Here is a 16,208-nt window from a genome sequence, read left to right as displayed (position 1 = left end):
CTCTTTCTCTCTCTCTCTGCCATGCATGTGCTCTCTTCCAAACACACAATTTGGGCAGCCATTCGTGCATGTTTCTTAAAGAAAATTACAAATAAGTCCCCCAAGATATTGAAAGGAAAGAAAAGGATTCCTTTCAGACAGCTAGAGGTGATGGCTTTGAGTAGGGGTGTGTCAACGGGTCGGGTTTACTCAGACCCAACCTGTACCAAACCCTATAGTATCTGGGGTATGTGACAAATATCGAGAGATTTATGAAAAAATCTTGCTGATAGTATCACGAGAAATTACCTAAAAGTTAAAAACGGTAATTTCTCACCATATTTTCAAAATATCAGGATTTTTCAGCAAAACATAAATATCATGATTTAAACGTGATATTTACACTTTTAACAGCTATTTATCGTGATTTAAATATCATGTTTTTTATTTTTATTATTTATATTTTCTTATAAAAAATAGCTTTTTATATTTTTAATTTATTTTTTATTGCCAAGACTTTTTCAAAATGCAAGATTAAAAAAATAATAAAAATCTCTTGAGCTTTTTACTGCCAAAAAAAATGCGATATTTTTTTTTTACTGTTATCACTATTGGTCAGGGCATGATGATAAATAAGAAGACCCGATTAAGACCTCGGTTCGAACCCAAAGGTTCTATTAATACATGAAGCCAGATATAGTTTGTGAAATTTTATACCATACCCAGGCCTGACCCGAAGTTTAGATTAAGACCCACAATTTTTTGATGTAAAAATGCTAAAACTTATTATTTTACCAGGTATGGCTTGAGTGTGGTTCATGCAGTTCTTATCGGATCTGGGTATGGTTTCTCTTATAATGGGTCTGATTAGACCCAAGTCCAGACCCAATACAATACCCGAAAATTGATGTCAGGTCTGGTTTCACCTGGAACCAAACCCGACCCGTTGACACCCCCTAGCTTTGAGTATGGCGCTTTTCTTTTTCCCTTGTTCTAAAATTGCCTTTAACACATAAAATCAGTGACAATGCTGAGTTTTCTTAAAGACTTGTTAAAATCACATTTCTTGGTTTCTCAGCAGTCCAGAACCATGCTGCTGCCCATGAGGGCTCCTCTAATCTAATCTGGCAGGGCCTACTTGTGAGCTGACGTCACCAAGTTAACGAGAACATCACGAGATCGAAACTGGGTGTGCGTGTGCACCCCTTTGCATGAGGCTGAAGTTAGGTATACTATCTAATGGGCGAAGAAGACCTAAGGTTTTATGCGCATGAACTTTACAACCCTGGAAACATATTCAAATTGAAAAACCAATAGATGAGAAAATTGCTACAGGCACAGTGATTTTCTATGTTTTTTGTGCCCGATCACTGGATCTGCTTTGCCAATAATTAAATGACACCACATTCATACTACTACCATAACATCCCCCACGTAAGTAGAAGCAGGCACTGAACAACCATAATATTATATATGCTAAAAACCATTAACTATCATTCACATAATTATTATTACAAACACGATAACTTGCAGAAACACAGCATCACCTGCACATTCACAAAGTTATCACAACCATACTTTCACGAATCATGCGATAGGAAAACCATGATATATACCCGACTCAATAACACAAGGACACCCTACAATATCTTACCACCAACTTAGTTTCTCTCTCTAAAAATACGTAGTCCTCTACATCTTATATATATATATGCATTAATCTTAGGCATTGGCAGAGGGCCAGATGAAGGCACCTATCGCAAACTTCCTCTTGTAAGCAGCGTCCCCGGTCACGGGCAGCCCGTACTCGCTGAGCAGGCGGTCCAGTTTCCACTCGGGCATGGTCTCGTAGTCTGCCCGAGTGAACCTCGGGTAGTGCAGAGGCATTTGGAAGTGATGGGCACACTCCTTCCCTCGCTGCCCCTCTGCCCGGACGTGGCCATTTGGTATGAGGCTTGGTTTCATCACCCCGTTAATGGATTCCATCCTCTCTCTCTCTCTCTCTCTCTCTCTCTCTCTAGCCAAATCCCAAATCTGTGTATTGCGAGAATATTGTGGGTTTCAGTGAGTCTGTTGGCGAGGTATTTATAGGGGAGAGTGAGGGTGAGAAATCAAGCTGGGGAAGTTGCTAGAAGGTTGGGATTATCTAAAAATAGCTGGAAGGGTATTGTTTTATTTGCAAATGGTTGAAGTTATAAGCCTTTATTGAAAGAAAACGACCAGCTACAATTTGGCATGGGGGACACTCAACCGCATCAGCTGCTGGGCGCCGTCTATCTTTGTGAGATGAGAAATGCATTACTCGTCGCGCTCACCTGCTGTAGAGCTGTGACCAGAGTACCATGCTCATTGAATGGATGAATATGACTGCTTTATATATAAAGCATAAATGTGAGGGATAAGGTTCTTGCATCTCCTTGCCTTGCCCAACTTGAATAAGGCATTTTTTTTTTTTTTGCTTTTACTGAACATGACCAATCTAGCCTGGCCTAGCTCGGTAATCTGTGGCTGACCATGCCCATAGAGTGAAGCCTGCCCTGCTTGTTGGGGAATGCAGAATTGACATCAATATATATATATATATATATATATATATATATATATATATATATATATATATATATATATATATATATATATATATATATATATATATATATATAAACTATTTTCAAAATAATTAGTTAAAATGATTCTATTGGTCTGACCCAAATGCTGGAAGTGCAAGATTCAGAACCATGCGGTAGCTGTTGCCACAATGATCCTGCTGGTGACAGTATTCTACTTTACAAAATCTGAAAATTCATGTTAAATGCGCCTGTATATGCTCACAAGATATTTGGAATTCTGTATTATATGGGGGTCGCTCAGTAAACAAAAAAGCCCAGGCCCAAAGGCCTCGTAAATCAAGCTGAAGCGAGGCCCCTGAGCGTAAGCTAAAAAAAAATTTGAACCAATATTCGGCGAAGGCCTAATGATGCTCCAGTTAGAAGGATGGAGAAATGGAAAAATATATTAGTTAAAAGAGGTCGGGGTAGGCCTAGGAAGACATGGATGGAGGTGATAGGAAAGGATATGAATGCTTTGAACCTCACCAAGGACATGGCATTGGATAGAAATGATTGGAGGAGAAGGATTAATGTGAAAGACCCATAATGATTTTATTTTTTGGTTCATATCGCCGACCCCAATTATTTTGGGACGAAGGCGTAGTTGTTGTTGAACCTTTTGTTGAGAATTTTCGAAAGGAGAATGCCCAACAAAGAGCCCTTACACACTCCTTTTTAGAGAATTCCCCAAATGAATGACCTAAAAATAGCCCTTGAACCTTATTGGGGAATTCCTAAAAACAATGCCTGAAAAAAAAAAAAAAAACCTTACTCGATTACAATGCTATCTGCATTGTTCCATTTTTTCTCTCCTCATGAAATGAAAAACGAAAACCTCACAATTCCATTAACAGAGTATATATGAAGCCGACGGCAGTAGCGCTTGTCCATTAATAATGCATGGCCATCGTGGAATCAAGTTAATTAGTTGCCCATCACAAAGTATGCTTACCTTTAAAACAGGAATGCACACCTCGAGCTAGCATCAAACTCTTGACATCCAACCCACCTAACTAGGTGTGTGTGGAGTCCTTGTGGGCAGCTATAACTAAATGACAACCAAAGTTTTTACAGTATATCCAAGTATCTGCCAAACGTTTTGCTTCAGCTTACCAAATATCCTCACAAGGTACCTAGCACCTACAGTGAACTTTATTGAAAAGACAAAAGATGACCTTAGCATCACCCATCCGATTCATCCCTACTGCCACATAAAACCGTTGGATGGTACAGACCTTGCCCCACTTTTGGTAGCCTCACATGTTCAGCAATACCCCAACACATTTTGTAGGCAAAGGAATATTTTTTTTCACTACAAGGAAAAGAAAGTGTAATACCTTACCAAAAGATTAAAGTCATAATTTTAACCTAATGTCAAATCAAGATTAGAAAACTAACAGTGGTAAACAATTGTTCTATTTGTTTATCCATATAAGAAATTTGGAGAGCATTAGAGAAGTGTATAGTTATGGCAGTAATATTAATTACAATCAAAGCTTGATAGATACTTGAAAATTAACATCCTTCTTGAATTCAGTCGTACAGGCTTGTTTTGATGTTCAATTTTTTTTTAAAGGCAAACTGGGGTTAGACATACCCCTACCAGTTATACAACTATACCATTGGATTTTGAACCTGCAACGTCCCAACACAAGGTGATGTGCACTAGCTGCTCCTAACAGACAAGCTGAGCCCCAGTTGGTTGGTTTGATGTTCAATTTATGCTAACATATAAGCAAACATCTTGACAACCTATTGGCAAGAAATTAAAGCCTTTGGGTCTCTGCGTGGTTGATTTGAGCTGTCAGTGCATGTCTGGGATGTTGCAGGTTCAAAATCCCAATGGTACGTTGAATAATAACTGGTGGAGATCTGTCTAACCCCAGCTTGCGTTTTCACAAAAAAAAAAAAAAAAACTTCGTTCTAGAAGTTGTGCATCAGATCATAACCTTTTGCATTGCACTCATTTGAGCTTGAAGGCAGATCTATAAGTTTTTATCAAATGGCTTTGACATTAATTTGATCCGATAGGACTGTGGTAGTCTATTTAAGTTTAAATTTTAAACCTGGAAAATCTCCAGTCTTTACATAATTTGTTCACCATATTGGCTCAGATATGCCATAGGGGCTTTGCTGATCATCTGGTGGGGGTGACTTGTGGATGTCACAAAGTTGAGAGGATGTGGCGAGTTCGAAACCCAACGGAGTGTCCCTTGCCGCAAAGTCGAAGTTGAGTGTACAGTGTCATTGATTTTAGGAGAGAGAGGGAGGTTGCATTGGCCTAGAAAAAAAGAAAAGAAAAAGGGCTGCAGATGTAAACCATGCTTATGTAAAGCAATCCCAAACATAGAGGCAAAATGAGGTCGTTGGCCCAGAATTAAAAGCCGTTTTATAAGAGGTTCACCAAATTCTGGGGGGAAATGAAAATATGTTGACAAAGGGCAAGGCTTGAGAATGTTGCTGATGAAGATGGAGCTAATCCTTTGTTATTACAATTCCCACTAATTGTCTACTAAATTTTCTAACCATGCATTATTAGTGTTTGGAAAAGGACATTCTCTGTCTAGTGAGAAGATTGTGCATTTGAAATGATCTCTTTCTTCCTTAGAGGCCACGTTTGAAAGTGGGAAAGATATAGGAAAAGTAATACAAAATGAAAAATTCAAGAGAATTTTTCTTTGAAAGAGTTTTTCTTAAAAGTACACTTTTTTATAGGAAACATTCCTCCTGAAGACGCGGTAGAGGAATGTTTCCTACAAAGAGAAAATAATGAGGTCTATTCTCCACTACCCATCTCACTGCATCTCACCACCACCACCTTATCACCATCCATCTCACTACTACCACCATCACCCACCTTTCGAAAAATTGCCCTCCCTACGATGATTTTCCACTATCCATCTCACTACCACCGACCTCCAAAAAATGGTGTCTGAGAAGCTCAGCTCCACTGCCATTACTACCATCCATTTCACCACCCACCCACCTCAGGAAAAACTACCCTCTCCATTATCCATCACTCACATCCTGAAAAACAATACCGGAGAAGCTTCACCACCTCCCACGATGATTTTTCACAACCACCACCACCCTCCATCACCTACCTCTCAGAAAACCAAGCCTGAGCAACTCCACCGCCAAACCCTCAATTTTTTAAGATTTTTCATTTTACTTTTTTCATACTACCCAAAACAACAAGAAAAATTATCATATCAAAACTTCTCATAGGCAAAAAAAAAATTCTACGAGAGTTTTTCTTGCTTCTAAACTCTCCCTAAAAGTAAAAACTTTAAAATCTTGCTTTTGAATTAATGATTTTTTTTTCTTTTTTGGGATTTATCGCAGAGAAGCAACCACTATAATCTGTACGTCCTATTACAGGCTGAGGGGTGTTGCATTGACCATGAATCTTGTTGGTATGTAGAACTTCACAAGTACTCTTCCCCCACCCCTTCTCATTGGCTTAGACCATGCAGCAAATGATGCAAACCCTGGGCATTGAACTCTCGGGCTCCTTCAATATGAAAGCCTTGAGCCAACCCACCTAGTCAAGTGTATAGAGTAGGTGTGTCAACAGGTCGAACCCTGAATAAAATGGGTGGGTCTAAACCCAGAAACAACTAAGATGTGGTATCTGGTCAGGATTTGAAAAAACCATACCAAGATCTGATAAGAATTACCTAAACCAAACCTTCTCCATACCCGGTAAAATAACATTTGTTAAGTTTTTTACATCAAAAAATTACAGATTTTAATCAGAACTCAGGTAGACCCAGGATTAATATAAAATTTCATATGCCATAACAGTCACATATGTGGCTTAGTTAATCAGACATCTTCCTTTGTTAAGAAACCCTGACCTTACCTCCTTTTACACCCCTGGTGGGACGCCCACCCCCTAGCTTGTGGGCTTGAATTAATGACTTTGCATAGCTACACGTAAATCAAGCCAAAGGCATAAATGTCTATCCCTCAACCCCTTAATTCCCCTGCAACAGCTACACGCATGAGGATGGTGTTGCCGGTAGATGACTTTAAAGAAGTTGGGAGCAAGGTCCCCCTCTACAAATGCTGATTGAGCTTCCCTAGTAATTATATGTCGATTCTCTCAACGTCGCGTGCCTCTCTCTCTCTCTCTCTATATATATATATATATATATATATATAGAGAGAGAGAGAGAGAGAAAGAGTAATTCAACCTTACCACACTCATGAAGATCAACAAAATGTTGAACCCATGAACTTAACAAGAGCAAAAGCCAAAACAAAAAGAAAGCACAAGAGAAAAGAACATCAGACAGATAAAACAGGCTCACACCGGAGCCGCTTGCCCAGATTGCGGCAAAGGAGAGGTAGCGTCCTCTGGAGGGAGTGGAAGATCACTAAGATGCATACTCAAGATCGCATAAACATCTATCAAGATTTTATGCACCAGGTTTTGAATGTTAACTGAAATTTTACGAAAATGAGCATCGTTTCGCAGAGAGAGAGAGATGCTTAGTTGTTAACTCACTAGGTGCTCAAAGGTCACTCTCGCCGGGCGTTCATCATGCGGTATGATGCACGCTTTGCATCTTTTTGTGCAAATAAACTTTTATTTATGCTAAAATAATGTCATTAAAAAAGTCTAAGCAGACACTTCTAGACTTTTACTGATGTTATTTTAGTAGGAGTATAAGTCTTTTTTTGCGCTAAAAAGATGTTGAACGTCCTTCACGCCACGCGATGGATGCTCAGCTTAAGTGACCTTCGTTTAAGCACCTAACGTTGTCAAAATCAGCCTGAATCCTTCTTTTGAGATGACAATGGACCAATTAGAAACAGGGCCTTGCCCCGTTTGAACCGGGGATGAAAGCAGGGATCCAGGTTAAAATCAAAACCCTTATGGTGATGTAGGGCAGGATTTTGAGACCAGCAAAGGTGGAGACCTTGTCCACCACCCCCGCCCCGCCCCGATCCACTGCCATCCCTATCTCTCTCTCTCCATTTGTAAAGTTGATGACTTGGAAGGAAAGGCAAGAATCCGTATATGCGTTGAGAAAACCGAGGACGTAAAGCAGAGGGCAGGAACAGTGTCCTTCCCGATGCCCCACCCAAGAGGGAATCTCATTCTATTTAATGTCTTGGATCCAAAACTAAATCCAAGCCCAAATTATTGTGAACAGGGCTCAGGTTAGATTTCCCACTTTTTAACGGGATGACGTCTGGAACATAAAGTTTTACAAGACAGGTACAAGATGGTTTTAAGACTCTATGGTACATAATCATCTTAGAGTCCATACCCTTATCAGAGTCTTGATTTGATAGAGCACTATTAATTAGGTTTTACATTAGAAGACTTGACTTCTCATTAGAAACCTTTTTAGCCACACAATGGGCTCTTCTTAATTGTGGTTGAATACAGCTCAACGTTGGACTCTGGTGGGATGTTGGAACTCGCTAGAAGCAGACCCACGTTATGTGGATCTGAACCCAGGTTTGGGTCTACTTGCTTTACAGAGTCAAGTATAAATGGATCAGGTAGATATCTGGTGAAGTCTTACTGGAATCAAGTTCAGTTTAGATGCACTTGGGTTGGGTCTATGACAGTTTAGTTTAGAATCAGACCCTCATTGGTAGGGGTATCAATGGGTCGGGTTTGGTTTGGACCCAGGTGGAACCAGACCTAGACCTGATTTGAGATACTGGTACACAATCCAGACCCAGGTCCAATTGGACCCACTATAAGAGAAACCATACATGAATCCTATAAAGATTACATGAACTAGACCCCGACCATACTCGGTAAAATAATATTTTTTATCCTTTTTACATTCAAAATTCGCAGATCTAAACTCAGGTCAGGCCTGGGTCTGGAATAAAATTTCACAAACTATACCTGGCTCCATATATTAATCAGACCCTTGAGGTCTAACCCGGATTGTAACCAGACCTCATTTATCACCAAATCCTATCCCTATAGGGTTTGGTATAGGTAAGGTTAAGGTCAAATCCGACCCATTGATGCCCCCTTACTCAATTGGGACATCACACATAGGGATGGCAATGGACCGGGGCGGGGGCGGGGGCGGGGGACAGGGTCTCCACCCCCACCCCGCCTCCATCCCTGCACGGGGATGAATTTTAACCTTCATCCCCACCTTCATCCCCGTTTCATGTCCTTCATCCCTGGTTCAAACAGGGATGAGGTGGGGCGGAGCTAGGCCGGGATCGTGCCTGGGACAAAGCGGGGCAGGGAAAAGTGTAAGTCCATCCCTGCCTCCATCCCTGAACGGGGATGGATTTTAACCTTTGTCCCTGCCTCCATCCATGTTTCATACCCTTCATCCCCGGTCCAAATGGGGCAAGGCGAGGCGGGGCCCCGCTTTCCTCCGGTCCACTGCCATCACTAATCACACATGAATAGCATTTTATTATTTTTAATAATTTTTACAATAACAACTATATATTTTAATATTAAAATATCAAAATACTTTTTTAAAATAATTAAATAAAAAAGTTTGTATCATCATATCTTTATTTGAAAAAAATCTCCATAACTTCATCAAGTACATTTTCAACTCGTTATAGCAAAAATCATGCATAAAGAGGAGATTGTATGAAAGTTAATGCATATATTTAAACCAATATAATATATATATTTCTTAAAGATTGAGATGGAGAGCAGTGTTTGAAATAATGGAAAAATAAATATGAAACAAAACTTCTAGTTCTTGAAGTTGAAGCTCAGAGGTGACAAATTAACATCTTGTTCTTCATTTAAAAATATATATATATATATATATTAGAAGACGAAAATGATGGAAGTATTTAAAATAGCTTCAGCTTTTGTGCCTCTCTTTTGATTCGGCCGATTGATTCAGAATGATTTTAGGCCGATTCACAACTGATTCAATTCATCTTTTAATATTTTTAAAGGGGTTAAAAATAGTTTAATATTTTGTATTATTTAATGACAAGTGTCATCCGATGGTAAAAAGTTGTTGATTTACAAACGATTCGTATTCTTAGTTGTTGTTTTTTAAGAACTCGATTCACCTGGTGAATCGAGTTTAACAATATTAGTGTAGAGGGACAGATTCTTTTTAGGGTCATATTTGGAAGTGGGAAAATATCGGATAAGAAAAGAAAATTTTGCTTATAAAAAGTTTTGATACGAGAACTTTTCTTTATGAAAAGTTTTTCTAGTTTGTGTAATATGAGAAAATCTGGTTAGAAAGATGTTACAATGTCTTGATTAGGGTGAGGGCTGCCTTAAAAACTGAAAACTTTTTATAGGAAAAGAGATGAGCAATCTTTTCTTGTTAAAATGAAGGCAAAACATGGATTTTTTTCTTTTAAAAAAATATGTTCTTTGAAATAAAGGAAAAAGTTGCCGATCTTTCTTATTGACTTGCATTTTCCTGCTTTCAAATATGCCTTAAAAGTGGTCTTTTACAGGCCAAGTTATCTTGCTTTTCATAAGGTAAACATAAGCAAATTTAAAGAAATCATTAATGAAAGTTATAAAGTAGATATTACTCCCACTAGTTGGAGTGTTTTTCAAATCACAAACATCACTATGTATAAATTTAAGAATTTTAAAACTTCTTTCCAATTAATGAAAAGTTTTTTCAAAAACTTTGTTTGAATGCACACATCACATTTATTATAAAGATCATGTTTGCAAACTAAAGTTAATCCTAGTTTACTTAATTTTTTAATAGATAAAAAATGCACATGACCAAGCCTAGCACGTGCAAACACCTAGTTTTTAACCGTTATTTCATGTCATGAGTCACGTAACAAAAATCTAATATTTTTGGCATATTTCAAAGTTCTAATAACTTCAACTTCATTTTTGGCCTCCAAAAAGCATAATCAAGATTTGTGTCCAAAAAAATTTAAACTAGAGGACTTTAGTTTTCCAACAAGCTAAAAATCAGGTCAATATGAGACCAGAGTCAAAAGATATGATCAAAACAAGGTGACTTGTTCAGTAAAAAAAACTATTTTTTAAGTAGGCTTTTGTTCGAGATCTATAACATGTGTTAGATGCATATCCAGTTTCTAGGCCCACAGCAGCCCACTTTAAGAGCATTTTGTATTACCAAAATTATTTAATTTGGTGTTGCACTCAAAAGATCAATTAAAATTGAGGATGTTAATTTTCAACGCATCAAAAATCACCTCAAACTGATATCTGGATAGGAAGTAATGGCCAAAACAATTTAACTTGTTGGACATATTTTGGCTCGGCACTAACAATAGCGCCAATAAGTGTTGTTGTCATATCCAATAACAACAAAATCATTTTTCATTATTGTTTCTTGAAGTTTCGTTGCAGCCCCTTTTTTGGTCATGATGTCATCTCCATCATGTGTCGTTAAACCTCTTATCAATTGTCGTCATTATCTGGCCCCTTCAGGGTTTGTCGTTATTGAAAAGGCATAACGACAAATATATTTATCCTTATTATCAAAATTGTTGTTATTGTCTCCCTTGGTCGGCAAACCTCGAGTGTTTAGAAATGTGCACCTCAGCCCCTTATCTATGCCACTAGACTTTTTAAAATAAAATCGAAATATCCTCTCCCCCCTTATCCCCTTTACAAAATTAAAGAGCATATCCTAGGAAACCCCCAATGATCAAATCCTAGCCCCTCATACAAATCTCCTTGAATAAGAGCCATCCATCCTATTTTGGATCTTAGATACATAGAAAATGTATCTAAATCCATTAACTCTATAAATAGGGAGGCTTTTCCTCCCTCATTCAAGACATTTGGCTCCTATGTTCCTAGCATGGTTACTCAGATACTAAACCTAGCCTATCTGATCTACCTAGCTCACCTAACCCACCTAGCCTACCTTGGCTAGTTGACTAGCCTAGGGTGCATCAACTTAGACCTAGCAAAGGAACCTAGATCCTTCGTATCTCACACTACCTATGGGAACCCGCACCCACTCATGACATTCGTGTTCTCGTTCCCATCAATAATACGAGGGCTACTCGTAGTCCGTGATGAGATTCTATCCCGTTTTACGTATTTTATTTGTTTTCTTCATTTTTACAAGTTAAGATTTAACTAACTTTAGCATATTTGTCATTTTTTATCTTTTTCGAGTTTCGGTGGTTCCCACCACCAAACTCACTTTTTGTCGGTTTCCGCTCATGGTACACGCACTTTTTCGCAATGCAACCCCAACAACAAAGATCTAATGTCTTTGATCCGCCTGGTCCCTACTCAACAAAGGAGGAAAGGCTATCTTTTAAAGTTCGGATCTGAATCTCAGATTCCTTTGCTAAAACATTTTTAGTGAAAAACTTGGACCTAGCCTAAGAACCCAGATCCTTCGTATCTCACACTAGCTCTTGGGACCCGCGACCACTCATGACGTTCGTGTTTTCGTGCTCATCAATCATAGAAGGGCTACTTGTAGCCCGTGGTGAAATTCTATCTCCTTTTATGTATTTTATTTATTTTCTTCATTTTTACCACTTTAGATTTGACTAACGTTAGAATATTTGTGATTTTTTGTGTCTTTTTTGAGTTTCGGTGGTTCTCACCACAAAACTCAATTTTTTTAGGTTTTCACTTGAGATATACCCCTTTTTCACGATGCAGCCCCAACAACGAAGACCTGACGTTACTGACCCGTCTGATCCCTGCTCAACAGAGAAGGAAAGGAGCGGAGTCTTGAAGAACGATTCTCATTATCTTCTAAGGTTCGGATTTGGATCTGGAATCCATTTGCTAAAACATTTTTTGGTAAAAAACTTGCATTTATGCTTTAAAAAGTTGAGGATCTACAACATGCCATACTTCAAGTGAGTCAAGCAAGTAAATAGAAACAAAGACATTATTATTATTGATCACATTCAGTTTGAACAGACAATCAGAAACACAACTTTTTCCAATAAACACATGGGTTTTTTTTATAATATTAAATTGTTGGATTCAAACACAAGCTTAAAACCATGTGTTGTCAGTAGGAAGACATATATGAGGTTCTTAGTCACAACTGGTGCATAATACACATTCGTGAGGGTAAGACTTTTTCTGGATGTGAATTTGAGTTCTACAGTCCATTTTCCTTCAACCTTCGTAGGATAAGAGTCTCCCATGTAGACTCAATTATCTTCTATCACGACATCATATATTTTAAACATACTTTAGTTATTACAAATGTGAATTGTAGACCCTGAATCCACATACCACCATTTGTCTATTTTAACCATACAAATTTGAGTTTACTATGACCACTAGGTTCTCTTTAGGAGCTTCTGCCTTGGTGCCCTATCTTTTGTGATGACGACACTCTATCACATAGTGCCCTGGTTTGCTATATACATAACAAAAAATAATTTCACTCGTGCAGATGGATCTCTAGAGCGCTATAAGGCTCGTCTTGTTGCAAAAGGCTTTCATAAAAAAAAGGCTATATTTTTTCAAGACCTTAGCCTAGTGGTCAATCCCCTGACTATTTGTATTGTTCTTGCCATTGTCATCAGTCATCATTGGCCTATCAGGCAACTCGATGTTAATAACGCCTTTCTCAATGGCAACTTAGAGGAATCAGTATTTATGGCTCAACCACTTGGTTTTCAAGATTCATCGTCCAGATTATGTTTGTGGATTAAACAAGGCTTTCTATGTCTTGCATCAGGCTCCTTGTGCTTGGTTTCAAAAACTTAGTATGCACTCACTGACCATGGGTTTCACAGCTCCTGCACGAATCCCTTCTTGTTTATCCTTATTTGTGGCAGTCTCTGTTTATATATTTTGGTATATGTAGATGATATTCTTGTCACAAGCAGCTCTTCTATAGTGGTTTGTTCCTTTATCCGCTATTTGGGTCATCGATTCGCTCTTAAGGATCTTAGAGATCTGCATTATTTCTTCAGTATTCAAGAAGTTCGCTCTTCTCGCGATTTCCACCTCTCCAAACAGAAGTATATATTTGAGCTCCTTATGCTGACAAACATGATAGAAGTCAAACCTATGTAGACAGCCATGGCATCCTTCACTCGGCTTTTTGCACTATCCAGGATGCCCCTTGACAATCCTTCCATGTACTGTAGTGCCATTGGTGCTCTCAGTATATCACCCTTGCCCAGGTTTATCCTTTTCGATCAACCACGTTTGTCGGTTTATGCATGCTCCTACCACCGATCATTGGACCATCATGAAGTGAATCCTTCGGTATCTCAAATACTCCATTCAACATGGATTGTAGTTCTCTCCAATCAATTCTTGTCAACTTTCTATCTATGTTGACGCTGACTGGGTCGGGTCCCCAGATGATTGCAAATCCACCTCTGCTTATGCTGCGTATATGGGCCACAACCTTATCTCCTGGAGCTCTAAGAAGCAATCAGTTGTTTTCCGAAGATGAATACGGATTTGTTGCCAACTTAGCTGCTGAACGCATGTGGCTCCAGTATCTTCTTTGAGAACTTGGTCATCGTCTTTTTGTGTCCTTTATTATCTATTGTGAATGTGTCTGTCATGTACCTTGTTGCACATCCAACTTTTCATAGTCGCAGCAAGCATATTGAACTTGATGTTCACTTTGTGCGAGACAAGGTAGTTGTTTGTGACCTTGCACTCCAACACATCTCTACCAATGACCCGCTCATAGGCATTCTCACGAAACCTCTTGCGGTCCAATGGTTCAATTACTTAAGACCCAAGCTCAACATCACTCCTGGACTGTTTCGCATGCAAGGGGATGTCAAGACACATGAAACCAGATCCAACTTGTGACCCAGATCCAGACCGTCCTATCTGATTAAATCCAAATCCAATGTCTCATGAGAGAAAGTTTACGTTGTACACCAAAGGCAGTAGCAAGTCCAACAAGGAAATCCTAGGTTATGAGATTCCTAGTGATGATGAGTTCGAAAACAATAGGAACTCCTTATGTATTCCAAAGTTCTTCTCAAGAAGGAAACATGCTGGTTTCAAAGTTGAAATGTTCTCTATAAATAGAGAGCCTCTCCCTCACGTTGAATAAGAGGGAGAGACGCATTGGCTTAGGTCGTTCTGACCGAACCACATTAAATCTTCGTGTAGTGTGTGCATGTGACTGTTTTCTTCCTAACATGTGTGTCAGGTTTTCCTTTTTGTGTGGATCGACCTCTTAACTGTGTTTCTACCTATCATGCAGTCGTCGATTTTCTTTACTTCCATCTCAATTCCCCTCTGCCTTCACTACGGGAAATTCCACCTTTACTAGCGCAAAAATCGTGCTAGTAATTAAAGACTAGCACCAATAAAGGGCTTTATTGGCGCTGTTGATATGTCAGTAAGTGCGCCATGGCTCAAAAAAGTAACGCCAGTAAAGACAGGCTTTATTGGTGCTAAATCCGCACCAATAAAATCACTTTACTGGCGCAAATATTGCGCCAGTAAAGATATTTTCCCCCGATTTATTTTTCGCCAGAAAAATCATTTTTTGGCACAAAAATTGCATCAGTAAAGATGTTATTTCTGGCGCAAAAAACAATAGTGCCAATAAAGAGTTATGTTTTAAAAAAATAAATTGAAGCTCACCACTTTACTGGTGCATTTTTTGCGCCAGTAAAGCCCACTTTACTGACACGAAAAAAATAGTGTCAGTAAAGGGTTATGTTTTAAAAAAAAATAAAATGAAGCTCAATGCTCCAATGTTTGGGTGAGATTACCAGAAATGATAAAGTTAAAATAAAGAGCCACGTTCAATTTTTGAGGAAGAAAAGAACCACTTCAAATTACTCATTGTGATTAGTCTATGCAGTATTTGTACTATCAAGAAGCGCCTATAAGAAAGCCTTGAGCCAGTAATCAATAGATCACTATCCCTAATTTTTTAATGGTTTCATACCATAGGCACTAGTCTATGATTGTTTTTGCTGATGAAGATAATTATGATGATGGTAGTTAACAATTATGAATATTTGACAGATGATGTTGATGTGTCTTCACTTGTATCTGCAGTCAAACTAAAATAATTCAATAAGTAGATTATAAGATCCAGGCAATCCAAACACAGAAAAATGACTATTGAACTGTCATCCAAACATCAATTTAAGCTTACAAAAAGGAAAATGGAGAACTACTGAAGAAAGGCACCCCACAATTGAAATCCCTCTCACATACTTTCCTGTTACAGATTTACTAGATCCCTAATGGAATTACCAATCACAAAGAAAAGGTAACAGACAAAAATATCCCATCTGTGCAGGGTTGCATGCCTGTGTCCACTATCCTCAGTTTATTGAACCTATATATTGCATCTTCAGGAACAGATGTTAAAATTTGTTTCTCTCAATCATCGTCTCTCAAAAGCACATTTGTGAATGAAATCAGGGAAAAGACAACCACAGCCCAATAACTAAGAAACTACAACAGATTAAACTGGAAATGCAAGCAGTCAGAGATAATTACACAGAAAACAAGTTTTTATTATAGCAGAATCTTAACATAGATAAGAGCCTGCTTCGTAAAATAAACCTGTATATATTTTAAATGCAAACACTACTCAGAGATAAAAGGGAGCATCAGGTTGAGCAATGATTTTTTTGACAAAATCTATAAGAATTGCAACGGGCTCTGTTGGATGAAGTTTTGCTTCCACAATGTAGCCATCTAGGAAA

The 16,208-nt window shown here is 38.5% G+C and overlaps 1 protein-coding gene across 1 annotated transcript; it reads right to left on the bottom strand.

The window, feature by feature from the left end:
• Positions 1-1,434: 1,434 nt before the first annotated feature.
• Positions 1,435-2,034, bottom strand: LOC149820056 (uncharacterized). Its single transcript, XM_089983888.1, has one exon. The coding sequence runs from the start codon at positions 1,963-1,965 to the stop codon at positions 1,702-1,704; it is 264 nt and encodes an 87-aa protein (XP_089840014.1). The 5' UTR covers positions 1,966-2,034; the 3' UTR covers positions 1,435-1,701.
• Positions 2,035-16,208: the final 14,174 nt, after the last annotated feature.

The sequence above is a fragment of the Nuphar pumila genome, chromosome 12 (genome assembly GCF_984573655.1).
Source record: "Nuphar pumila chromosome 12, dmNupPumi1.hap1.1, whole genome shotgun sequence".
Classification (NCBI taxonomy): Eukaryota; Viridiplantae; Streptophyta; class Magnoliopsida; order Nymphaeales; family Nymphaeaceae; genus Nuphar; species Nuphar pumila.
Note: the sequence above shows the minus strand (reverse complement) of the source record. Positions and strands in the feature narration are given on the sequence as shown.

What these genes read in the sequence shown, in the direction of transcription:
- LOC149820056 (XM_089983888.1), bottom strand. Translation starts at nt 1,965, where the DNA reads ATGGAATCCATTAACGGGGTGATGAAACCAAGCCTCATACCAAATGGC.